The 25,709-nt window shown below is 49.4% G+C and overlaps 1 protein-coding gene and 1 pseudogene across 5 annotated transcripts; one reads left to right on the top strand and one right to left on the bottom strand.

Moving 5' to 3' along the window:
• The first annotated feature begins 735 nt into the window (after positions 1-735).
• On the top strand, positions 736-25,426 carry FAM234A (family with sequence similarity 234 member A). Of its 5 annotated transcripts, none has more exons than XM_036303067.1 (13): positions 737-879; positions 10,492-10,578; positions 14,742-15,039; positions 17,120-17,236; positions 17,542-17,733; positions 21,485-21,615; positions 21,999-22,131; positions 22,404-22,533; positions 22,817-22,957; positions 23,238-23,313; positions 23,524-23,679; positions 24,194-24,296; positions 24,383-25,426. In XM_036303067.1, exons 3-13 carry the CDS (start codon positions 14,775-14,777, stop codon positions 24,592-24,594), a joined length of 1,656 nt encoding a protein of 551 aa, XP_036158960.1. In that variant the 5' UTR covers positions 737-879; positions 10,492-10,578; positions 14,742-14,774; the 3' UTR covers positions 24,595-25,426. The 5 variants fall into 5 exon arrangements, with proteins under 5 accessions (XP_036158964.1, XP_036158960.1, XP_036158962.1 ...); XM_036303068.1 differs by lacking the exon at positions 737-879 and adding an exon at positions 7,052-7,165; XM_036303071.1 differs by lacking the exon at positions 22,817-22,957 and having other exon boundaries at positions 736-879.
• LOC118652879 lies at positions 13,037-13,681 on the bottom strand (annotated as a pseudogene).
• Positions 25,427-25,709: the final 283 nt, after the last annotated feature.

The following is a 25,709-nucleotide window of genomic DNA, read 5'->3' as shown; positions in this document are numbered from 1 at the left end:
AGGAAGTTGAAAGGTCAATGCTGATTCAAGGGGAGGGGAAACTAATGCTACCTTTTTGATGTCAGGAACAGCTTGTGTGTACAAAGGTGTGAAGAATTTCCAATAGTAATTTTTTGAGACCACTGACCGCAGTCTCCAATAGCTAAAATATAGAGGCTTTGGAATTAAGGGTGGGAAGCAGTACTGACATCTTCATCATTGCTCTCGTTGACTGAATTGAGGACTTCACTATTAAAATAAAAACTTTTAAGCCATTAGAAAAAAATGTGGAAGAGGAACTTGGGGTAGGACAGGATTCTGTAACAAAACACACAAAAATACTAAGCATAAAAGATACATTTTTCTATATTAAAGTAAAAACTGTTCACCACAAAGTGAAAAGACAAGATGCAAACTGAGGTACTTTCAACACAAATCACTGATAAAAATTTAATATCCAAAAAAGAGCGCTAAGAAACAATAGGAAAAAGACAAACCATTTAACAGAAAATTGGACCAGAGAATACAAAGTCTTGGCCAATGAACAGGTGGGAAGATGCGGCAATAATCGTGGAATGAGAGTAAAGCCACAAGCAGCTCCACTTCAAACTCATCGGACTGACAAGACCAGCTCTGGGTGGCGATGCCCCACGCTCCCGCGGCGTTGGACTCCCACGCACACGCCCGTGGGGCGGCTCTGGATCCGCGAGGGCTCAAGTTTCTTGCCCCCGGGAGGGCGTGTCCAAAATCAGTGTTGCTTAGCAACCGAGGCCAGCCGCGGGATGGGGCCAATTCCGGCGCGCTTCCGCCCCGCCCCGGTATACCGGAAGTGAAGCTTGGGGGCGGGGTTGAGGAGTGCGGGGCGGCGCTGGCTGTGAGGACGGGAACGCACGGCGGCAGGTGAGTGAAGGGTGCGCGTCCTCCTCTTCCCGTGTGCATCACACGGGGCCCCACTCTCACTCTGTGCCCGGTTTCTCCGCCTCGGCGACCCCAGCCCCGAGGGACGCCGCCCGTGCCAGCGCCCACCTCCCCTGGGCATTGGAGTCCACGCGTGTCGGGGCGGCGGTGTGGGTGGAAAGGCTGCCGCAGAAGCTGGGGCCGGCCAGCTCTGCCGGCTCTTCCAGCCCCGGAGGGTCCTCAGCTCTGGTTTCCGCAGCCTGGACTTAGTTGCGTTGACTTTGAGCCCGTTTGCCTCAAAGGCGGGATTTAAACCCCAGGTAGGAAACTTCCCACTCGGTGTTGCCTGCGCAAGTAGTAAGCCAGGCATGGCTGCGGATACTCTTGAGGGTGCTGCCTAGCGAAAGACATCTACTGCGAAAACGGAATGTCCGTGCGAAGCCTCTCACAAGGGGCAGGTAGTCATGTCGTCTTGTCAGGACATTGTTAAACCAACTGGCAAAGTAACCCGAAGCTCAGCTGGTATTTACCCTCTGTGGGAAGATCCCTCAGAGATAGCCTGTCTCACTGAACAAAAGCCAGGCAGAGTTTAAAAGGGGGAAATAAAAGAAGAACACAGTGAAAGAGTTTCTAGCTCCTCCAGGAACTGATTGGCTGAGAGCTAACAAGGAGAGAGTTCGCCCTTGAAAAGAATGATAAGTTATCAGGATAGGAAAGTGCCATTCCTTGCTGTTCTTTAAGAAACCCTGTGATTTCAGCCGAGGCGCTTGTGCTTCGTGCTCACCCCCAAGTACTGGCTGCTAATGTTTTTCTAATGCCATCTCCAGATTGTGCCACCTTTTTCTTTTTCCATTGCAGTGTCTCAGGGACCACACAGCAGCTTAGAGGAGCTCATCAAATTCTGAATGTCTCCTTAGTGCCAGGCATAGTTCTAGGTGCTGAGGATATAGCACTCAACAAAACACAAAATTCCCGTCCTCGGCGAACTTTAAGTCTATAGGAGGATACAGATAACAAATAAGACAAATAAGCAAAATCTGGAGCATGCTAAAGAGGAAATACAGAGGAGGGAAGGATGAAATAAAGGAAATTACCCTGATATCGAGTGGACATTTATTAGGGCATTTTACCAGTTTTCTGGGTTCTTGTTGCAGGCTTCAAGTGTCAAGAACCATTAAAACTAGTGTAAGCTGGCCCAACTGGTGTGGCTCAGTTGTTTGAGCGTTGTCCCGTGTACCAGGAGGTCGCTGGTTCGATTCCTAATCAGGGCACATGCCCCAGTTGCGTCTCCGTTCCCAGTTGGGGCCATGCAAGCGGCAGTGCATCCAAGATTCTCTTTCATCATTGATTTAAAAAAAAAAAATTATATATATATATATATATATATATATATATATATATATATATATATATATATATATTTGTTGATTCCAGAGAGGGAGAGGGATAGAGATAGAAACATAGGAATTTATGATTTATTACCTTTTTTCATCCACAAATTCAAACACGTATTATTTCACAGTTTCTGTGAGTCAGGCATTCAGGAGTGACTTAGGCGATTACGGTTTCATCACCTATAGCTCAGTGAGTGTGGAGCAGTGTGAAGAAGGAGGTCAGGTTTGAGTGTGCTTGGCAGGCACAGTGGGAGTGACTAGGTGAAGACAGGCAGAGGAACAGTGTGTACCAAAGATTAGCAGTGTGACTAAGGGAACAAATGTTGGGCATAGGGTTTGGGGAGAGATGGTACTAGAAGTGGGCAAGAGCCAGGTGGTGAAAGACCTGGAGCCAAACGAGCGTTTCTGAGCTTTTTTTCTAAAATAGGGAGGGGTCTTTCAAGAAATTTTAAGCAGGCAAATGACATGACATTTTAAGCAGGCAAATGACATGATCAGGAGATGTCTTAGAATGCTGTCTTTTGAAACTTCAAGGAAAGGAGACTTGAGAGGGCTGCAGAAATCCAAGTAAGTTATAGAAATACTAGAGGCCTGGTGCACGAAATTTGTGCAGTGTGTGTGTGTGTGTGTGGGGGGGCAGCTCCTGTGTTGAGCGTTTGCCGCCTGGTGGTCAGTGCACATCATAGCGACCGGTCGTTCTGCCATTTGGTCAATTTGCATATTAGCCATTTATTACATAGGCTAGGATAGGATGACCTAAAGTAGTGGCCGTTGGAAGGAGGAGCTAAATTGAACAGATAGATAAGTTAGAATCTATAGAATTTGTTGGACGTTTCAAAACATACTGTATATCTCTCACTCAAACTTGGTCTTTATATAAAGCCCACGAATCTAGTGAATTTTGTTCCCACTTTCACTTTGTAAAATCCTTCATGGAGCTTAGGTTGCCTGGATGTGGTGTCAGAAAGGCGGAGAATGAAGCCCTGCCAGGTTGCTCAGTAGGTTAGGTGTTGTCCTCATACACCAAGGTGCAGGCTCCATCCCTGATCAGGGCACATACAAGAAAAGTTTTTGTCCCCGCCCCCCCACTTAATGTATCACTGATTCCTAGGGGAGTCAAAGAAAATAAAATCTGCTTTAGAATTCAGAGGTAAGGTTTACTCTATGTTATTTTCTGGACAAACCTACACAACTGATTCCATGTAATAGCTATTTGTCTGAAATGCAGATACATATTCCTCCTTATTTTTTAGGAGGTACGGTGAGCCACCCTCAGTTAATTTAAACCTTTTGCACTTGTGTAAAGGAAAGGAACTGGGTGTTGAGGTGTGTTAGTGCTGCTGCCTGCATATGCTGTAATGCATTTGCCTTTATCTGGGCACTGTCACCTTAAAATTTGTTCTCAGTTGAAATATGACTAAAGGGCCGTAACTGGTTTGGCTCAGTGGATAGAGCGTCGGCCTGCGGGCTCAAGGGTCCCAGGTTCGATTCCGGCCAAGGGCATGTACCTTGGTTGCGGGCACATCCTCACTAGGGAGTGTGCAGGAGGCAGCTGATCAATGTTTCTCTCTCATCGATGTTTCTAACTCTCTATCCCTCTCCCCTCCTCTCTGTAAAATCAATAAAATATAATTAAAAAAAAAAAAAGAAATATGACTAAAGGCCTAGTCTTTGTCTTGGGTTTATTTGCTTGGTGAAGAGAGGAAATTATTGTTCAGCTGTAAACAATTGAACAGTAGCAGTCATTGTCTGACTCTTGCTTTGCTCAGCGGAAAATCCAGCACTGTCTAGTGGGATATTGTGGGTGTCTTCCAGATACGCAGGTGGAACTGTCAGAATACTTGGGCCTCTCTTGGCCTTGACGTGGGCCTCCTAGTGTAAAAAACATTCTTAACCCATTCTTATGTATAACTGCGAGCTTTAGGGGCAAGCATTTGAGCACCCGTGCTATAAGGTCAGTTAGACATCACAGATCGTGAAGTCTGCAAGAAGAATGGCCCTGGAGTGAAGAGACGGATTGTGGTTTATTTTTTATATTTATTGTACTTGTCCTCTTGTCCAGGGCTCCATAAAGCTCTCTCCCCTCCATTTAACTGACATTTACTGAGTGTCGGCCACATGTTTGGCACAGGGGATGCAACAGAGTCCTCCCGCCCTTAAATAGCTTTCGGTCAGCTGTAGGAGGGACGCCGGGAGCGCTCTGAAAGAACAAGGCCAAGTTCTCTGGGGTAGAAGGTGGCTAACCCCGGGCAGTAGTGCTCGCACAGGCTCGATGCTGCTCCAGCGGAGCTTGGAGGACTGAGAGGGGGCTTTCCAGGCAGGAGGACCAGCATATGGAAAGTGTTGAAAATCAATATTCCTTACTGGTCAAGTCATAGCACAGGCTAAAGGCAATTTAATAAAACAACAGAGCCCGGCCGGCATGACTCACTGGTTGAGTGCTGACCTATGAACCAGGAGATCACAGTTCAATTCCTGGTCAGGGCACATGCCTGGGTTGCGGGCTCAATCCCCAGGGGGGATGTGAAGGGGACAGCGGACAGATGATTCTCTGTCATCATTGATGTTTCTATCTCTCCCTTCCTCTCTGAATTCAATAAAAATATATTTTAAAAAACCACACAAATGCCCAATGAATACAGTAGTCCCCCCTCTCCCCCCTTACTCATCGGGAATATATTCCAAGACTCCAGGGGATACCTAAAACCACAGTATCAAATTCTATGAATACTGTTTTTTCCTTTATATTTATGTACCTATGGTAAAGTTTAATTTATAAATTAGGCACAGACAGAGAAAAACAGTAATAACTAATAATAAAATAAGATATTTACAACACTGTACTGTCATAGTTATGTGTATATGGTCACTTGATTCAAGGAATCACTTGCCATTTAATATTTTCAGACCATGGTTGACCCTGAGTCACGGAAACCATGGGTAAGGGGGACTACTCTACATGACAAGAGGCAGTGTATGCTGTTCTGTATAATTCCTATTTTTCAGAAAATAGTCCAACTGGGTATAAATTAGAGGTAAGAGTTCCCCAAAGAAATCTCTTCTTTCACCCAGACCTTAAGAATGACCTTTGACCTCATCAGTGCATAGTGGTAGAGTGGTAAAGTGATTTTTTTCAAGCCATTAACAGGATCCTTTCAGTTTCTGTTACTAGTTGGTGAAGCTAGATAGTAAAGTTAATCTGTAATCAGAGCTTTTCCCTAAGTATTCCTTGCATATTTTCTCCATTAAAATATAACTCATCTACGGTTTCCTCCAAGTAACTCCTCTGCTTATATGAATGTATTTCTCTCTGTGTTTTTAATTTGCAGCTACACTTTCCCCCTCTTGCTTTATTTATTTAAATTTGAAGAGGCCTTGATTTAAATAGTGTCTACATTGTAAAATTGTGGTTGAGGAATGCAAGAAGTAGGTAGTCTTCGAGTGGTGGGAAGCATTCAGTTGGCTGTGCTAGAATTTCTGGGTGCACAGAAGTGAGCCTTCTTCATTATTCCCTCACAGAGATCAAAATATAGTACCAAGTTCGCAAAATTCTCAGATGAAACCAAGTTATGACTTTAAGACATGCAGTTTAAATCTTTTTAAAAATTTAAATCAGTTTTTAAATATGCAAACTACCTTTTAGGTTAAAGTATTTTTTTTTTAAAATATATTTTATTGATTTTTTACAGAGAGGAAGGGAGAGGGATAGAGAGTTAGAAACATCGATGAGAGAGAAACATCGATCAGCTGCCCCCTGCACATCTCCCACTGGGGATATGCCCGCAACCCAGGTACATGCCCTTGACCGGAATCGAACCTGGGACCTTTCAGTCCGCAGGCCGACGCTCTATCCACTGAGCCAAACTGGTTTCGGCAAGGTTAAAGTATTTAATTTTAAAATCTGATCTCTTTGGCTCATTGTCTGAAAATTCCTTTAAAAAAATGCTGTAAAATTCAAAATTTAAAAATTGGTGGAGCGGGAAGGTTTTTAAAAAATATATTTTTTTATTGATTTCAAAGAGGAAGGGAGAGAGAGATAGAAACATCAGTGGTGAGAGGGAGCCCTAGCTGATTTGGCTCAGTGGGTGGAGCGTCAGCCTATGAACTGAAGGGTCCCGGGTTCGATTCCAGTCAAGGGCACATGCCTGGGTTGTAGGCTCGATCCCCAGTAAGGGGTGTTCAGGAGGCAGCCAATCAATGATTCTCTCTCATCATTGATGTTTCTCTCTCTCTCCCTGTCCCTTCCTCTCTAAAATCAATAACAATATGGTGTGTTTAAAAAAAAAAATGATGAGGGATCAATCCTGGGACCCTTCAGTCCTCAGGCTGATGCTCTGTCCACTGAACCAAACCGGCTAGGGCGGGGAAGGGTTTTTATTAAAGTACCTTGAGATGACCTTTTTCTCAGAAAAACAGTTATCAAATTTTAGTTTAAAAAATTAGATCCCCTACTTTCATAATATCTGTAGAACTGCCAGTTATTTGTTCTGGCAGTTTTCCTTCTGCTCTTGTTAGAATTTTTATGCTTTCTTTCTTTATCTATTTAAAAAAAAAAAAACAATTAGAGTGAGACTTTTTTTTTTTTTTTAATTTTATGTTCTCTCTGACTCCGTTTTCTCTTCCTAGAGAAAGAACTCTTGGGGAAAAAGGAGACACCCTTTATTTCCTTCCTGTGTGTACTATAGCATTCCTGCCCTTGAAAGCTAATGAGTTACATAAGCTGTTGTTTTGTTTTATTGTTTTTCCTCATAATTAGAGTCTCCACCCTGGATGGCGTAACTCCCCCGGGAATGTTACTGGAAAGGGGGCCTGGCCCTTGGTGGGTCTGCCCAAGGCAGCTGCTGGTGCGTGGGTTCCTGACTTCGCGCAGGAAACATTTCACAACACGAGTCTAGGTGACTGTGGGGGGCACTTACTAAAGCTGGGGACAGTGAGACACAGGGCTTAGCGTAGAAGCAACAGGAGAGCCCAGGCTGGGCTGCCCTCGCTCGTGGGAAGTCAGAGGAAACGGGGCCCGGGGATCAGGTTCAGGACAAGCTGCTGCTGCCCATTGCTCCCCTGGTTGGAAGCCTGATGGGGTCCTTAGGGTTTGGGAGATGCATGCCTGGGAGGGAGGGAGAAGAAGTGGGGAAAGAAGAAGGGAAAGGGAATGGTGGGGGCTGCTCCCAGCGGGAGAGCAGGAGCTGGGTCGTTGGTCTGAGGCTCTATGTCTTTCTCAGGCGGGAATCGTAGGGGAGGTCACAGGGGAGGTTTCAGCAGAATATTCATCAGTGTCTAGGGGTGCTCCTCCAGTCCTGTGGTCTCCACCGATAGGTCAGTCATCACAGCTGGTCCTGGTGTTGCCCACCCGGTTCTGCCGCTTTCCTGGGTCTGGAGCTGAAATACAGTTGAGGCCTAGATGCCATTTCTGGGGAGGAGGCCTTCTGCATCTGCTGTCAATTGCTGCCAGTTTGTTTAAATATCTGTCTCAGTTTCCCTGTTCCACTTGGCCTGACCTACTGGCCAGTCTCAGGAGGACAGGAGTGGCAGCTACAGTGGCCTTAATAAGCAGACACACCCACTGTTTCAGGGTGTGTCTGCTTCCTCATAGTTCCTTAGTGGGGGGATGGGGGAGGAATAATCTAGTTGAAAACCTATACACAGGGATGTTTTCATCTCACTTCAGGTTTTCCTTAGAGTCACATATTTAACCTCAGTGTGTATCATATTGATACATTTTCTTTCTCATCCCTCACGTTTTTCTTCTCAAGAATACTAGCTTGTGAGGAGTGAAAGAAAAGTACATTGGGTGCAAATGAGGGAAAGATGCAAGTCTCTTAACCTCATGATCTTTTTCCTTTGTTCTTTTTCTTCATCTGTTATATCTTCACAGCTTTTATTATAGATGAAAACTGTAGTTTCTTTTTGGTGTCTGGACAGCATTAATTTAATTTCATATACAGGGTGGGGCGAAAGTAGGTTTCCAGTTGTAAGAGAAACGGAATTTATTTTTGTATTACTATTTATTGATTACTGTATTATTTTCCATAGAAACAGGTGTGTGGTTTGAGATTCTTCATTGTGATATTAGAAGCAAAATACCTTGAAGTTTATCTTATTCCATCTTTATCTGAAATTTAGCAGCTGCCGTTTAAAACAAACAAAAAAAAAGCTCTGAGTTTACAGACTTACAAATTCGTTTAGAAAGAAACCTCTCGTACTTTATGTTTGAGTCTGCTCAGAGCAGCTCCCCATGGGAGGGCCTGCAGCTCTCCACCCCCACACCTCCCACAGGTGCTGCTGCTGCTCAGGAACAAAAATGATGGCTGGCAGTATTCGTAACTTTGCGTAAGATGTAAACTTACAGGTTCGGGAAGCTAAGCAAACCTTTAACAGGGTAAACCCAAAGGAATCCATGCCAAGACATTATAGTTAAACTTCTGAAAACTAAAGACAAAAAAGAATTGACATGTTATGTAATGGGGAAAACCAGTTCAAGTGACAGTAGAATTATTGTCAGAAACCTTGAAGGCCGGGAGGAAGTGGCATAACATTTGTCAAGTGCCAAAAGAAAAGAGCCTATCAAACTCTGAGGGCTTTTTTGTTTTTTAATCCTCACTCGAGGATATGTTTTTATTGATTTGGGGGGGGGGGATATGGATATGAGAGAGAAACATTGATCAGTTGCCTCCTGTACATGCCTCGACCATGGATCGAACCCACAACCTTTCAGTGTACAGGACAAATGCTCTACCACGCCACCCAGCCAGGGCAACCCTGAGTTTTTTAGTTTTGTTTTATTTTTATTTTGGGAATAGGTTTATTAAAGCTGGGACAGTGAATCAAGAAAGGACTTAGGATAAAAAAAGCAGCAGGAGGGAGACGAGGCAGGGCTGCTTTGTTTCACTGGAAAGTCAGAGGAAAGGGGGCCTTGGAGACAGGGTCAGGGGGTGACCTTGGGACGAGCTACCTGGCCCATTTCTCCCCTGGTTGCAAGTCTTGTGGGAACACTTAGACTTTAGGACAGTGGTTCTCAACCTTCTGGCCGTTTAAATACAGTGCCTCATGTTGTGACCCAACCATAAAATTATTTTTGTTGCTACTTCATAACTGTCATGTTGCTACTGTTATGAATCGTCATGTAAATATCTGATATGCAGGATGGTCTTAGGCGACCCCTGTGAAAGGGTCATTCGACCGCCGAAGGGGTCGCGACCCACAGGTTGAGAACCGCTGCTTTAGGAGCAAGAAATTTCATTCGAAAAGGAGATTGGAATGTGCATGCCCCAAGGAGGGTGCACCTGAAACCTAGTTTTTTTTTGTTTTTGTTTTAATATGTCTTTATTGATTTTAGAGAGAGGAAGAGAGAGGGGTAGAGAGATAGAAACGTCAATGATGAGAGAGAATCATCAATTGGCTGCCTCCTGCATGCCCCCACTGGGGATCGAGCCTGCAACCGGGGCATGTGCCCTTGACTGGAATTGAACCCAGGACCCTTAAGTCCAAAGGCCGACGCTCTACCCACTAGCCAAACCAGCTAAGGCTCTGGTCACATTTAAAAAAAAAACACTTTATGCATGTCAGTGCAGAGAGCTTTCTAGCATAAGAAACTGCTCACATGCTTCCCCTCTTGAGTTTGGGGGCCACAAGCGGGAGGGAGATTTATACTTGTATACCTTTCAGATGTATTATGTGTATTGATGACTTAAAAAAAATAAAATCCCAAATCATCAGTACTATGTTTTTTTCTTTCTTTTTTTTTTTTTTTTTTTTTGATACCCCAGATGGGACCCGAACCCACACTCCCTGGCTTAGGACATCAGTACTGTGTGTTTTGCACTTTCCTGTGTCCTTAGCTTTAGGGACCCACATCGTTTAGGGACCCTAAGACTGGTGAGGAAAAGGAGTTTAACTAGATTGGACTCTGCATTGGGATTTACTTGCCTAAGCTTACGGACAATTCCAAGGAAAAACAACACCCCCAAAAGCAGCCGCGGACGGCTTGATTGCTGGAAGAGGCTGTCCTCCCCTGGCTTTGCTTTCCTGCTGCCTGGCCATGGGACTGGAGTCTCCACTCAGGGGCCAGGGGGCAGGAGAAAACTAGTCATCGTCTGATGGCAAAATGGGCTGACCCGACAAGGGAAGGCGGGGAATCCTGGCTCCGGGAGGACCTACATCCTTCACAGGACCCATCCACAGGCTGCCCCAAGGCGCATTTCACCACCAGCTTTCTGATCCCTAGATCCACCTGTCCAGACCCAACCACCAGATGCACCAGTGGCGGTCCAGAAGCCAATGTTGAACACGGCTCCCAGGTGCTCCTGCAGAGGTAGGCGTGGGAAATGAGGGTCAGAGACGGAAGGTGAATAGTTGTGTCATTTTGAACAGGTGCCCCTCGTTCTTGCGTAGATAGTCTGAGGGCGAGTTCCTGCTGTCTCCTGGTAGGTGCTCCATCTTCTGACAAATGAGGGCAGCTCTAGCTCTGAAAGCTTGAGTTTCTTTCTTTTTAAAAAAAAGATATATTTTATTGATTTTTTTACAGAGAGGAAGGGAGAGGCATAGAGAGTTAGAAACATTGATGAGAGAGAAACATCGATGAACCGCCTCCTGTACACCCACTACTGGGGATGTGCCCGCAACCAAGGTACATGCCCTTGACTGGAATCGAACCTGGGACCCTTCAGTCCGCAGGCTGATGCTCTATCCACTGAGCCAAACCGGTTAGGGCTGAGAGCTTGAGTTTCTTGCCCAACATTTTAAGGCTCTAACTTTAAAATTAGAGCTTTTAAAATCAAGGATTTCAGAATTCTGATTCCTCATTCGGTTTTCTTTCCTTTGCCAAGTGAAGTTGTGTTTTAGTGATTTCAAGCGTCCCCTCCTGGGGACAAAGTGACCAGATTTGCTGAGCAAGCAGCCCTCCTGCTGGTCAGGCCTGGTCCCAGGTTCTGTTGCTTGCTTTTTCCCTAGTTACCCGACAGACACCCTGCCCCACCTCCCCCACACCCAAGGCAGGTGTTTGGGTTTGGTGAGGTCCCTGGTCATTTCGTGTGTTGAACTTACTACCGTCGATGTTTAAACATGCCTCAGCACTCAGGAGAATGCACACAGCTTTGTTTGGTTTTCTTTTTAAATTGTGGTAAAATACACATGACATAAAATTTATCATTAGTGACATTTGGTTTTACTGCCACCTCCACCACGACCATTTTTATCACCCCAAAGGAAACCCTGCACCCATTATCGGTCACTCTCCATTTCCCGCAGCCCCTGGCAACCACTCATCTACTTTCCGCCTCTGTGGATTTGCCCGTTCCCGACAGTTCAGATAAATGGAATCATGCAATATGTGGCCTTTCCTGTCGGGATTATTTCTCTGAGCATAAATGTTTTCTAGCTTCATCCATGTTGTGGTATAGGATTGCTCTATCCCTCTTTTTTTTTTTTTAATATATTTTATTGATTTTTTATAGAGAAGAAGGGAGAGGGATAGAGAGTTAGAAACATCGATGAGATAGATCGACCAGCTGCCTCCTGCACGCCCCCCAGTGGGGATGTGTCCGCAACCCAGGTACATGCCCTTGACCGGAATCGAACCTGGGACCTTTGAGTCCGCAGGCCGGCGCTCTATCAACTGAGCCAAACCGGTTCGGCTGCTTTATCCCTCTTATGGCCAGGTAGTATTCCATTGTACAGAACTAGCACATTGTGCTTATCCATTTATCTGTTGATGGACATTTGGGTTGTTGTGAATAAAGAAGCTATGAATATTTGTTCACAGGTTTTCTTTTTAAATATATTTTTATTGATTTCAGAGGGGAAGGGAGAGGGAGAAAGAGAGAAACATCAATGATGAGAGAGAATCATTGATCGGCTGCCTCCTACATGCTTTCTACTGGGGACTGAGCCCACAACCTGGGCCTATGCCCTTGACTGGAATTGAACTCGGGACCCTCAGTCTGCAGTCCAGCGCTCTATCCAGTGAGCCAAACCGGCTAGAGCTGTTCACAGGTTTTTGTGTGAGTCTATTTTCATTCCTTTTGGGTTAGAATTGGACTTGCTGGATCATGTGGTAATTCTATGTTTAACTTTTTGAGGAACCGCCAAACTGTTCTCCACAGCAACTGCACCATTTTCCATTCCCACCAGCAGGGTACAAGGGTCCCAGTTTCCCCACATCCTCACCAGCACTTGTCACTTTTTATTTTTTTTAACTAATTCCACCCTAGTGGGTGTATAAGCAGGCTTTAAAATTCATTGTTTTTACTAAATGGAGAGAAACAGTTGAAGTCAGAAAGTGGAAAGTTTATACCAAAAAACAACATCTTGTCTCCTTCCATCCTCCCTCAGCCCATTGCTACAGGGCGACGGTGTCTGTTGTTTTTCTGGGTTTCACCTCCATTTAACCGCTGGCATATTCTCATTTACCCATTTTGAGTCATTGACTTCCTTTAGGTGAGGATTACAGCTCACTCTGGCCCATATGATCCCTTCCATTCTCTCAATATAATTTGTGTTAGGACACTGGTTTGACTGCATAAAAAAGCATCGAAACAACAAACATCTTGCCTTACACAAGATAGAGAAGTTTGTTTCTTTTTTTTTTTTAATATAGTTTTATTGATTTCAGAGAGGAAGGGAGAGGGCGAGAGAGATAGAAACATCAATGATGAGAGAGAACCATTGATTGGCTGCCTCCTGCACGCCCCCCACTGGGGATCCAGCCCGCAACTCGGGCATGTGCCCTTGACCAGAATTGGACTCGGGACCCTTCAGTCCAAAGGCCGACATTCTATCCGCTGAGCCAAACCGGCTAGGGCTTCTTTTTTTTTTTAAGTTTATAGTTTATTAATTCTCTAATGAAAAATCTGCACAGCCGTCACCGAAGAATCTTTACTCCTTCTGTTGTTCAATCTCCAGCTCCCTTTTTGCACCATCGCTGGCCTTTGTAGCCCCCCTGACCTTCTTCATTCTGTTCTTGCGTTCCTTTCTCTGTTTTCTGGACGTCGTCGTCTTCTCGTATAGGCCATGTCTGGCAAGTCTGTGTTTGGGTTCGTTTTTCTCTGCGTAATCCAAGGACTCATAAATCATGCCGAAGCCGGTGTGCCACCGCCAAAGTGGGTTCTGAAGCCAAACACAAAGATGACATCGGGTGTGGTCTTACACATTTTGGCTAGTTTTTCCCGGATTTCTGTGTTGGGTCCTGCCTCCCCAGGGTGAAGGACATCAGTGACCACTTGCTTCCGCTGACGTAGTCTGTTGGTCATGTACTTCCTGGCCCGGATGGCTACCGCGTCATTCATGATGAAGGCTGATCTTCAAGCAGCCAGGGAGGAAAAGGTGTTTCTTTCTTACGTAAAAGAGTATAGAGAACTCAAGGATTGATGGTGGTGGTTTCCAGCTGTCGGGGACCCATGCTCTTTCTGTGGCTTCACCGTCTTCAAAACTGTTTTCCATCTTACTTTCCAAGGTGGCCACTCAAGGTTTGCTCACCACACCCACCCACGGCCCAGCCACAGGGAGGGGAGCAGGGCAGGAGAGAGCTTGTTCTCCGCCGTAAAGGCTCGGAAGTTGTGCACAGCCCCGTGCCCCTCCATGCAGCTGTCCACTCTCCTCCATGTGACTTGTAACGCATTTTATCTTGTTATTAGTAATAATTAGCTAGTGTTTGAGGGCTTTATATGCGTCAGATTCTGTTCTAAATGCTTTCTCTTCACTTACTCATTTAACCTTTAACACAGTCTTCTACAGTAGATACTGTTTCCCGTTTACAGATGAGGAACCCAGGCACAGTCCAGTCAAGGAGCTGCCCAGGTCACAGAGCGCGTGAGGGGCGAGGCTGAGGCTCCAGCGCCCCCCTTCACCCACAGCGCTTTTAACTTGGGGTCTGGATCCCACCAGGTTGTTCCATCTGTACTTCAGGCTGGCAGAGGCTGACCAGAGGTCCCAGCTATGAGCTGGCTGGTTTTAGTTAATGTTTAGTGTATGGGCTCGTTATCAGCCCCGACCCAGCACCGCCCTGCTTATCCCAGGTCAATGAACAAGACCTATCAGTGCATGAAGGATGAAGGTACGCCTGTACTGGCTCTGTACAACCAGTTTGCCTTTCGGCATTAAGGACCTTCTTGCCTGGCCAGTGTTGTTCCGTGGTTGAGGGTCAGCCCAGGAACCAAGAGGTCAGCGGTTCGATTCCCGGTTAGGGCACATGCCTGGGTTGCGGGCTCAGTCCCCAGTGGGGGGCGTGCAGGAGGCAGCCAATCAGTGATTTTTTTCTCTCTCATCGACGCTTCTCTCTCTCTATCCCTTCCCCTTCCTCTCTCTAAAAGTCATTAAAAAATATGTTTAAAAAGACCTTCTTAGGTGGAATCTGTGACACCCTAAACTTTTACTCAGCTTTTACTTCTTGGGCTGTCACCCAGTCACCACTGCAACCATGTCCCCCAGCGCTGACAGCGGCAGAGCCTCTCCTGACTACCTTGTGTTTTGTTGACACAGTGATCAGAAGGTACCCTGTGGGATGTGCGCACGATGGACAGCAAGGACTTAGAAGCTGAAATCCACCCCTTGAAGAAGGAAGATGTGAAATTGCAGGAGAATCTGGGGGACCCACTGAAGAAGGAAGAGAACCTGAACAGTGCATCCCCGCAGTCCCGCCTCTCCCGATGCCGGACGGTGGCGCTGTTCCTCTCGCTGTTCGGCTGCCTTCTGGTGGTGTTTGTGATTTCCTTCATCATCCCGTGTCCGGACAGGCCGGTGTCAGAGGGGATGTGGAGGGTCAATTACAACACAGCAGGTGCGCTCCTCTCCCCACGGGGCCATTCTCTCCTGGGGGTGGGGGGCGGGGGGGCAGCATGTGTGTCCTGAGCCTGGAGGTCATCTTTGACAGTGAGTCAGCCCTAAGTGGCTGCCGAGTCTGTGTCCATGGTTTTCCTGGAATTTGGGGGGAACTGCAAGAGCAACCTCTCAGGAACACTGGAAGGACTGCTGGGGGAGCGTAGCGGCCTGCTCCCCCATTTTAGGGCGGATGGGCTGGGTCAGTAAAGGAAAGTGGCCCTTTCGATTACTTTTCAGAATTAAAATAATAAAACAGTAACTGGCAGAAGAGATGTAGAGAAGGCTGTTCCGAAATGTGACAAATATGTAGTTGATTTTGTAGTCCAGTCTTCCTGAAGGGCTCTGGCTGACATTCTAGTTGGATTAGCTAGAGCAAAGCACACTTTCATTTGTCTCATAAAATTGGCAGTCAGGCCCTAGCTGGTGTTCTCAGTGGTTAGAGCGTTGGCCTGCGCACCAAAGGGTCCTGGGTTTGATTCCCAGTCAGAGGCACATACCTGGGTTGAAGGTTTGATCCACGGCTGGGTCGGGGTACGTACAGGAGGCAACCAATCGATATGTCTCTCTCACATCAATGTTTCTCTCCCTCCATCTCCCTTTCCCTCTCTCACCCTCTCGTTATCCTTCTCTGCCCATCCCTCTAAAAATCAATGGAAAAATTATCCTCAGTGAGGACTCACAAAAACCATTTTTAAAAAGCCTTTCTTGTCCTGGCTGGTTTGGCTCAGTGGATAGAGCATCGCCTAAGCGGACTGAAGGGTCCCGGGTTCTATTCCAGTCAAAGGCATGTACCTCAGTTTTGGGCTTGATCCCCAGCCCTGGTCGGCCCATGTGGGAGGCAACCAATCGATGTGTCTGTATCACATAAGGTGTTTCTCTCTCTCTCTCTCTCTCTCTCTTTCTCTCTCTTCCTCCTACTCTCTCTAAAAGTCAATGGAAAAATATCCTCGGGTGAGAATTAACCAAAAAAAGGAAAAAAAGGCTTCCTTAAAAAAAAAAAAATTGGCAGCCAGGAATATCTTGGCCTTTATGAAAAGCAACGGAATCAGCCTCTTTCTGGATACTCCCCCTTTTTTTAAATTTTTTTTTATTGATTTCAGAGAAGAGGGGAGAGGGGTAGAGAGATAGAAACATCCTTGAGAGAGAGAAACATTGATCAGCTACCTCCTGCACGCCCATCATGTGCATGAGGAATTGCTGGTGCTCTGAAGAGCTGGGGATCGAGTTCGCAACCCAGGCACGTGCTCCGACTGGGAATCGAACTGGTGACCTCTTGGTTCATGGGTGGATGCTCAATCCACTGAGCCACACCAGCAGGCTCTTTGATCCATTTTGAGTGCATTTTTATATATGGTGTAAGGTAAGGGCCCATTCATTCTTTTGGTGTTTAATTTTAAAATATATAGTTTTAGTTTTTTCGGTGGGTTTTTTGTTAAATCCTCACCCAAGGATATTTTTCCCATTGATTTTTAGAGAGGGTGAAAGGGAAGGGACGAAGGAGGAGAGAGAGACACACATTGATTGGTTGCCTCCTGCACGCACTCAACCCTGGCCAGGGATTGACCCTCCAACCGAGGCTTGTGCCCTTGACCGGGTTTTGAACCCGCAACCCTTCCGTCCACAGGTTGTGCTCTAACCACTGAACCACCAGCCAGGGCTAGTTTCTCTTTGGAGTCTTCGATGAAGGGAAGGGTTAGACCCTTATGACTATGGAAGTGTGTGTGGTTTTTCTCGATTCCAAACTGACGTAAGAAGGAATTCATTCCTGAATAGAAGGTGCTCAGACATCCATTTGGGGTACCCCGTGTCCTGCTTGCTCCTTCCTACAGGTTAACCTCTAATACTGTCACCCATCGTGTGCATGAGGAATTGCTGGTGCTCTGAAACGCTGTGGGGAATGGCTCGTCCCTGTGGTGACCTCACAGTGGCAGGTTCTAACTGGCACTAAACCCTAAGGGGCAGAGAAGAGGTCATGTCAGACATGGCCTGGCCTTTAAACCAGCAGGGCCTGGAGAATATAGTCTGGTTTTCTTTTGCAGTCACCTACGACTTTCTGGCCACAAAAGACATAAACAGGGACAGGGTCCAAGATGTTATCTTTCTTTATAAAAACACCAACAGCAGCAACAATTTCAGCCAGTCCTGCGCCGATGAAGGTAAGAAGGAGGAACTCCCTATACGAGGAGGAATCCTGGCTCCTCCAATATTTGGGGAAGCCATTGGTGGGATTTCTGGAATTGCATTGTCTTTGCTTTGTAGCAGGACTAGAAAGAGACAGGCCAGTCTCAGCACCCACCCTGTTTGGCTACTGACCCTCACGGGGTCACACTGGGGCCCCCAGGGGATGGGGTGGGTTAGGGGCCCAGGTATAAAGGGAATGGGCCTGGTGGTAGGGCTGAGGGAGGATTGGCGGTGCGCAGCCTGCGTGCAGGGCCCCTCAGGGCTGGTCTGTCCTCTGCAGGCTTCTCCTTCCCCTGCTCCTTTGTGGCTGCTGTGTCAGGGGCCAACGGCAGCATCCTGTGGGAGAGGCCCGCAGCCCAGGATGGGGCTCTCGTGCTGTGCGGGATCCCCCACCCGAGGGACAGTGGGGCATCTTCCGCCTGCGTCCTTGTGGGCAGATCTGGTTCTTTCATCGCAGTCGACTTATTCACAGGTAGGCTGGTTCCCTCTGCACTCCACTGGGCCTCTCAGACGGAGGACGATGCCAGCTCGCTCTGGGGAGGGTCAGCCTGTGCTCTGGGGCATGTGATTGGATGGAAGGATGGTTACAGAGTGGAAGGGAACCCCCACGTGAGGACACGGCCACTTAGCAGTCAGCACCACAGCTCCTCTGACATGTCACATGTGTTGTGCTTGTCACCGCCTGTATAAATCTTGCTGTGGGAGCACGTTGTGGGGAGGCAGAGATGAGGAGGAGCTTGGCTGCTGCCTGTTGTGGGGAGGAAGTGGCCGCAGCCTTCTTTTGCAGCGCCCGGGGCGAGCACAGGCCGGGCAGTGCGTGGGAAGGAGACCTGGGCCTGCCAGTGCTCTAGACGTGAGGGTGCTCCCTGGGGCCTTCCTGTCACCGCTTAGGTGCCGAGGTGTTGAGGAATTCTGTGACTTGACACTAGATTTGGTGGGTTCTGACGTTTCCCTGACAGCTTGTGGTTTTGAGACTACGGAGGAAAATAAAGAGCAGGTTGGAAGTATTTTAAGAAGAGAGGAATCCCCCCTGACCGGTTTGGCTCAGTGGATAGAGCCTGTGGACTGAAGGGTCACAGGTTCGATTCCGGCCAAGGGCATGTACCTTGGTTGCGGGCACATCCCCAGTAGGAGGTGTACTGATCGATGTTTCTCTCTCATTGATGTTTCTAACTCTCTATCCCCTCTCTCTTCCTCTCTGTAAAAAATCAGTAAAATATATTTTTAAAAAAAAAAAGAAGAGAGGAATCAGTCTTAAAAAAGGACAAGATTATGTCTGGGTCAGAAGCTGTTACCTCAGGACCTGCAGTCCCCAGGCATAACCCTGAGACCTTCATTCTCTCCTGTGTGAAGGGCACAGGCCACTCAGCCAGGGCTTTGGTGGGGGCAGAGGGCCCAGCAGCAGACAGGTCCTGAGGGGCCTTGAGACATGGTGGGGAGGGTCAGTGTTGGCCCTAAGGTGCTCTAGAGCCAAGTATTAGAAAACTAGTGGCCTGGGGCACGAATTCCTGCACATTGAAAGGAAATTAATTAGAAGAAATATTTTAATATTGCTGCTCGCCAATTCCCTATAATAAAAGTGTCAGAGATGAAAGAAAATTAGTAAAATGTATATGAAAATCCTATATAATAAAAGCCTAATATGCTAAGTGTCCGGTCAACTGGTCAGCCATTCAACCAATCAAAGCATAATATGCTAATGATATGCTAAGGTCGCTCAACTGCTCGCTATGATGTGCACTGACCACCAAGGGGCAGACACTCCAACCAGTAGGTTAGCTTGCTGCTGGGGTCTGGCCGATCTGGACTGAGCAAAATGGGCCCGACATGCCCTGGAGCCCTTCCGAGGTCCCTCCCCGGCTGGCCAACCTCCTGTGTCTCTCCCCAGCCCTGATCATGCACCGGTGGGGTCCCTTGGCCTGGTCTGCACCCTCTCGCAATCTGAGACCCCTCATGTTGGAGAGCTGGTTTTGGCCTGATCCTGCAGGCCAGGCCGAGGGACCCCCCTGGTACACAAATTCATGCACTGGGCCTCTAGTAATATATAAATTGATTAATAAATAAATAATAACAGCATGATATAACAACAAAGACATGATATAAAAACTACATTGATAAAAACAATGACTGATAAATTGATTAAACTCATCTGATACTAAGGCCAGTGTCAGACGGGGACAAATCAGTTCTTGGAATCAGAACAACCTCTCCTCTGCAGATCCTGTTAATACTTCAGCTTCGATTATGTTAGGTCGCAATCTTTTTTTTTTTTAAATATATTTTATTGATTTTTTACAGAGAGGAAGGGAGAGAGATAGAGTTAGAAACATCGATGAGAGAGAAACATCGATCAGCCGCCTCCTGCACATCTCCTATTGGGGATGTGCCTGCAACCCAGGTACATGCCCTTGACCGGAATCGAACCTGGGACCTTTCAGTCTGCAGGCTGACGCTCTATCCACTGAGCCAAACCGGTTTCGGCAGGTCGCAATCTTTTGATAATGAATCTAGTACCATTACAAAGACCCCATTTACTATTAAGATTTTACAGTAGCATGATGATTGCACCTACTTTCAATTCTAATTTATGACATGGCATTACCAAAGGAGTAATACTTTTAAGAAATTCAATGGGGAAATTTTCCTTTTCGGCATCATCCGTTGAATCTAGTATTATTGTCGATTACACTGGTATCCCTGAGTCTTCTTTTTTAAGTGATTAGTACCCTCAAGTTTTTATTTTTTAATATAGTTTTATTAATGTCAGAGAGGAAGGGAGAGGGAGAGAGAGAGAGAAACATCAATGATGAGAGAGAATCATTGATCGGCTGCGTGGCCCCCACTGGGGATTGAGCCAGGATCGAGCCTGCAACCCTGGCACGTGCCCTTGACCTGAATCAAACCTGGGATCCTTTAGTCCGCAGGTCGACGCTCTATCCACTGAGCCAAACTGGCTAGGCTTGTCTCTGAGTCTTTATGCAATATCCGTTCCTCAGCCTTTCTCACCATGTGGGAAAAGAATAGGATACGTCATTGCATCTAATGTAGGAAACAGGATACTGATTTGTTTCATTTTAGTGGCATTCGGTGTATTGGGATCTGGTTTACAATGAATGAGCAAGTCCCTTTCAAAAGGAGGTCCTCCATCTTTGTTTCTGAATATGATGGCAACTTCGGTTACACGGGGATAATTATATCTACCCGGATCACTATTATGATCATATTTAATTGCTGCTGTTACTTTCATGCAATGACGCCGCCGCTTTCTTTTGCTTCAAAATGTCAACAAAACAACCAAATTCACGATCGACAATGACAGATCGAAACACATGCGTGCAATTGGCGCCAGCTTTGAGAGCTTCACATGTATCGCACAAGTCAACTTAGCCTTTTATAGATATAGAACAAATTTGCTTAATTAGACCTGCTTTCTGATGTAGCTAAACTTTTTCCAGCCCAGTGAAGCACCCCAACTTCTCTTTCAGGTAATTGTCAGCAACACAGCAGTAAATATCAACATGAAGCATTATTATTGTAAATCACGCAGGGAGAACAAAGGGTAAAATATTTAACTGCAGCAGTGTTTGACTATATTCTGTGCAGTGAGAAAACCTGAAGTCATTTTCAAGGTTCACCATTTCTTACTTCTTTTCAGTCAGGTCAAGTTTCTAAGCTTTCTAAGTCTCCCTTTTCCGGCTAATGAAAAGAAAATAGGATTCCACCGAGTCTCCTATCTACCTACTCCAGGACTTCTGTGAGGATCAAATGAGATCAGGCACGGGAAAATGCTTCATAGACATTTGGTTAAAGTGTAAACTGTTTCCACCTGGCTATAAAGCAAGTCAGGTTCCTGGGCTGAAGAAACGCAAGGAGGCTAGTTGTTGCTAGGAAGAGGAAGCCAGGCGTTGCTAGGTGACATCATTACCCAGATGGTCGGACACTTAACATATTAGCCTTTTATATAGATAGATGGGTCAACAAAAAAGGAGTAGGGGTGGGGAGGTCTGCAATTCCCAGAAGTGAGACTTGAACACTGGTGTGTAAGCCCCTGGTCTTTTCGCATATGTGCCCTTCAGTGTGTTCAGCAGTCGTGCTCACCTGCACCTGCCCTCAGCTCCCGCTGGTAGGTGTTTCCGTTTGCGAGTGGGAGGGTCTGTGCATCTGCCAGGCTGCGGTGGAAGGGGACCTGGGGCCAGCGCCCGCTGACGTGTGCTTGGTTTTAGGGGAGACCCTGTGGAACCATCCCAGCAGCTTCAGAAGGAACGCTTCCATCCTAAGCCCGTTAATCCAGGTGCCTGACCTGGATGCCGACGGGGCCCCAGATCTGCTGGTTCTCACCCAAGAGGACAAGGAGGTACAGCTCCCCCCGCCCCGAGTCCCTGCAGCCCAAGCCCCTGGAGCCTCTGCTCTGCTCCCTGGTCCTTCCACTTCCCAGGCAGATTCTGGGTCTGATCGCCTGTCAGGGGACTTGCCCAAGGCCCTGTGCCCTGGCACCTGCAGACCCAGCACGCTGGGCAGCTCTGTCCCTGTTCGTAGCTCCTGGGCCTCCCCAGGAATGGGAGTGCCCTTTCGTTTGTGCCACTGGGGTGTGGGTGGGGTCCTGAGGAGCCTGAGGGACTCTAGTGTGGGAGACCACGCTCTTCTCCCAGGCAGTCCCCGCACACACGCCTGATATCAGACATTAATCTTTCCCTAAACCAGGGGATTTTGACCCGTTTTTCTTCCCATGTGTTGCAGGTTAACAGCTACATCTATTCGGGCAGCACTGGGCACCAGATTGGCCACCGAGGCAGCCTCGGTGTGGATGGGACCAGTGGCTCCCTCCTGTATGTCACCAGGGCGGGCGCCCACTACATCCTTCTCCCCTGCGGTATGTTGTGCCTGCTGGGCCCCAAACGGCCGCACTTGCAGAGGCCATGCTGGTCTCAGATGGGATCTGCAGCTGCCGTGAGGCTCCACGGCTCCTGCTTTTCTTCTAGGGATTCAAAGTGTAGTCGCTGACAAGCAGTGAAAGCCACGGAGGGTCTCATCCCCTCCCGCTCGGGGAGGGCACCGCGTGTGCCTGCAGGCAGGGCTGGTGGGCGCGCGTCCTGGTCCCCCAGCAGCCCCTGGTGACTTGAGGCTCTTCTGTGTTTTGAGTAGCAAGTTCCCTCTGTGGCCACTCCGTGAAGGGCGTCTACGAAACAGTGACCGGGAGAGACAGCCCACTGAGGAGAGACCCCAGCTGGGAGGACGTGCTCAATGCCACCAACCACAGGCTGCTTGTGCACAGGTGGGTGTGGGCGGCGTCGCACAGGCCAGGTCCCGGTCCTCCGTGCTCAGCCGTGGAGGGGCTGCGGGCCTGGCTGCCGGTACTGTGAGGCCATGCTGGGCTCAGACCCGGAGGGAAAAGGTGCCCAGCCGTGGGCTCACCCTCTCTCCAAGCACAGCGAGGGTCTGGTTTATATTCTCAGATTAGAGATCTAAGAATGAGGGGCTGCAGGTGGGAGTCTGGTGGACAGTGCTTGGGGGAGGGTCCCCCCTCCAGCCTCTGTCCTGGCGGCTGCCCCCTCTAGCTCTGGAGCCGTCCACTATCTGATGAGCGTCCCCGGGAAAGGCGGCGAGGACCTCCTTCTCGTGAGTCCGGACTCCTGTGTGCTGCTGGAGGGCCAGGAGCTGGCCCCCAGGTGGACCTTCAGCGCGCCCCAGGTCCTCAGGTACCGGCTTCCCCGGAGCCTGTGCAGTTGTTGCAAGCCAGGCCCCGCCAGCCCATCCCCTGGCAGCCCCGTGGAGGTGGGCGAGACAGCCAGTGTGCTTCTGCCAGCGGCCTCTTGCCTGCCCCCTGGTACTTCCCTGCACTGGAGGGTGGGGAAGGGGGGCGGAGGCTGGTGAAGCCCCTCTGCTTCCCGTCCTGGGCCCGCCTAGCCGGGGAGAAGAGGGTGGCAAACCTGCCCCCAGGTGTCTCCTCACAGAGACCCCTCGTGGCTTCTTCCCTAGAAAACCCATCCTCGGTCACTACAAACCCGACACCTTAGCCGTGGTCGTTGAAAATGGAACCGGCATTGACAGACAGGTTGGCTGCACTTCCTTTTGTGGTCCCACCTTGGTTTGTAGCTGAGGAAAATGAGTCAGCAGACAGGGCTGTGGCCTGATGGCTGAGCTGGGACGAGAGGGGCCTCAGGGAGACAGTCTCGTTGACCCCAGGGAGCAGTTTATTCAGGGCTGGCTCATGTGCCTGTGCAAATCCCACCCCATCTGCCCCGTGCTGTCCCCTTCCTCCCAGATCCGGCTCCTGGACCTCAGCACCGGGGCGGTCCTTTGGATTCTGGCCCTTCCAGGCCTCCCTGGGTACCCTCCGTCTGCCAGCCTGCTGACCGCAGACCACCGCTCAGCCTTCTTCTTCTGGGGCCTCCACGAGCTGGTCGGTGCCAACCAGATGGTACGGGCAGAGTACACAATCGGGGGACGCCCGTGCCAGAAGCCAGGGCCAGAGACCAGGGGCCTGTCTCAGGCCCCGTCTTAAGGAGCTTATTGGGTGACTGGACATGTACGAATAAGTAGAAGCCTGGGAGAGGGGTGGGATGGGGCAGTGCTCTGGCCGCAGGGGAGGCCAGGGCGTGGTCTGCCTTGGGGGCGGATAGGGGAATCTGGGAAGAAGTGGAGTGAACTGGGGAAGGCGGCCGAGTTCCAGGTGGAGGGTGCTGAGGAGGATCAGGGTCAGGATGGCGGAAGAAGGGTAGAGAAGGTAGATGCAGGGTTCAGATTGGCGTTTGGGGGTGCCCAGTGGACACAGCTCTGGCTGTGGTCAGTGTGTCGAGTGTCCCATAAGCAATGAGCACAGCATTGCCCAGCTGCCAGGCCCAGAGCAGAGCACACCCTTGGTTTCTCGGCCCAGATGCGGAGGTGGCTGCAGCCTGGTCAGCCTCCTGCCCCATCGCTGGTTCTCATTTTAGGAGCCGGGAGACACCCAGCACAGCCTCTACATGTTTCACCCCACTCTGCCGGGCGTCCTGCTGGAGCTGGCCAACGTCTCTGCCAACATCGTTGCCTTCCAAGGTGAGTGCGGCCTCGGTGTGGCCCTGAGCCCCACCCACTTCCACTGTGTCTGGTCCCAAGACCCCTGACGGCTCTGTCCTCCACAGCGGCCCTGCTGGAGCCAGGCCGCCACGCCGCCTGCATCCTCCTCACGGGCCCGGCCAGCCCGGATGCACCCGGCCTGGTCTCCATGGCCAAGCACAAGGTACAGGACCTCATCCTGAGCAGCAGGGTGGTCCACCTGACCGAGGGTGGGGCTGACAGCGACCAGGACATCAGGGACCGGCTCTCCCGCCTGCGGTACCGGAGCGAGGCCTAGATACACAGTGGTCAGAGCACGAGAGGCTCCAGCTGCTGACATTAAACATCCTGGGAAGTTGGCCCTTCGTTCATTTGCTCTGTACACTGACTCCCACTCCTGAGCCTGGCCACACTCCACAGGGTCTCCTATGTACCCAGGGACACGGGTGGGAAAGGGACACCCAGGCCTCTGTCCTGCCCAGCACGCCGTGTCCTCATCTGCCCACTGGGGTCACATGCTGAAGGCCAGCTGCCTTCACGGTGGCCTCCCTCTGGGAAGAGCCCAGGCCCGACCTGCAGAAGTCCCCTCCCCACGTCCCACCTGAGCTCATGCTCTCTGCACTGTCCCCTGGGTCCTGGAGCTCAGAGGGTGGTGGTCCCTGAGTGGTCTCAGGGCAGCAGTACCGGCCCCCGGCCCTTCCCAGAGCAGGGAGGGAAGATGAGCGTGGCTGGTGGGGTCTTGCCTTGGGGAGCGGAGCCCCTCTGGCCGGCTCATGGAGAAGGGGGCTTGTAGGCCACGACGGGTGCACTGCTCACGGACGCCCTGAGGGGAGTTTACACCTGTGCTGGTGCTTGTGCCGTGACTTTCCCAAGGCACTGCCTTAGGACGCACACGGGGCATTTTGCACCCTCTTGACACACACTGGAGCTGCTTGTCCCTCCGGAGTCCCTGTACCCCTAGGCGTAGCCGGCTCCCCCCTTCCTGGTGCTGGGACGTCGGCAGCGTTGGTGTCCCTGACGCAGGACTCACCTCTGCGCCTTGCTGCGCCCGGGGCTGCAGTGCATTGTGCGGCGCAGCCTGCCGACTGGGTAGCGCGGAAGGAACCAGAATAAACGTTTGCACTCGCTGAGAGAGCCCAGCGGGCACGTGTGCGCCTCCTCTCTGTCTGCTTCCGGGGGTGAAATGGGCCAGGATGGGAGAGATGGCTGAGGAGGTGCGGGACCCCTGTGTTCTCGGGGTGCCCCCCACACTCCTGCCAGATGAGACACTAAGGGCCCAGAGGCCTTTTTCAGCACAGCCTCCACGTGCATCTCGGGTGTGAGGACCCTCCCTGGGCACCCACAGCAAGCCAGGAACCCGGCCCACGGGCATGAGTGTGCTCCCACCTGGGACAGGCAGTGCAGGGCTCCCTC

This window comes from Myotis myotis, unplaced genomic scaffold (genome assembly GCF_014108235.1).
Source record: "Myotis myotis isolate mMyoMyo1 unplaced genomic scaffold, mMyoMyo1.p scaffold_m19_p_35, whole genome shotgun sequence".
NCBI classification, from domain to species: Eukaryota; Metazoa; Chordata; class Mammalia; order Chiroptera; family Vespertilionidae; genus Myotis; species Myotis myotis.
Note: the sequence above shows the minus strand (reverse complement) of the source record. Positions and strands in the feature narration are given on the sequence as shown.

What these genes read in the sequence shown, in the direction of transcription:
- FAM234A (XM_036303067.1), top strand. Translation starts at nt 14,775, where the DNA reads ATGGACAGCAAGGACTTAGAAGCTGAAATCCACCCCTTGAAGAAGGAA. An exon ending in CTACATCCTTCTCCCCTGCG is followed by an intron (nt 22,132 to 22,403) that starts GTATGTTGTGCC and finishes TGTTTTGAGTAG; the next exon opens with CAAGTTCCCTCTGTGGCCAC. An exon ending in TGGTCGGTGCCAACCAGATG is followed by an intron (nt 23,680 to 24,193) that starts GTACGGGCAGAG and finishes TTCTCATTTTAG; the next exon opens with GAGCCGGGAGACACCCAGCA.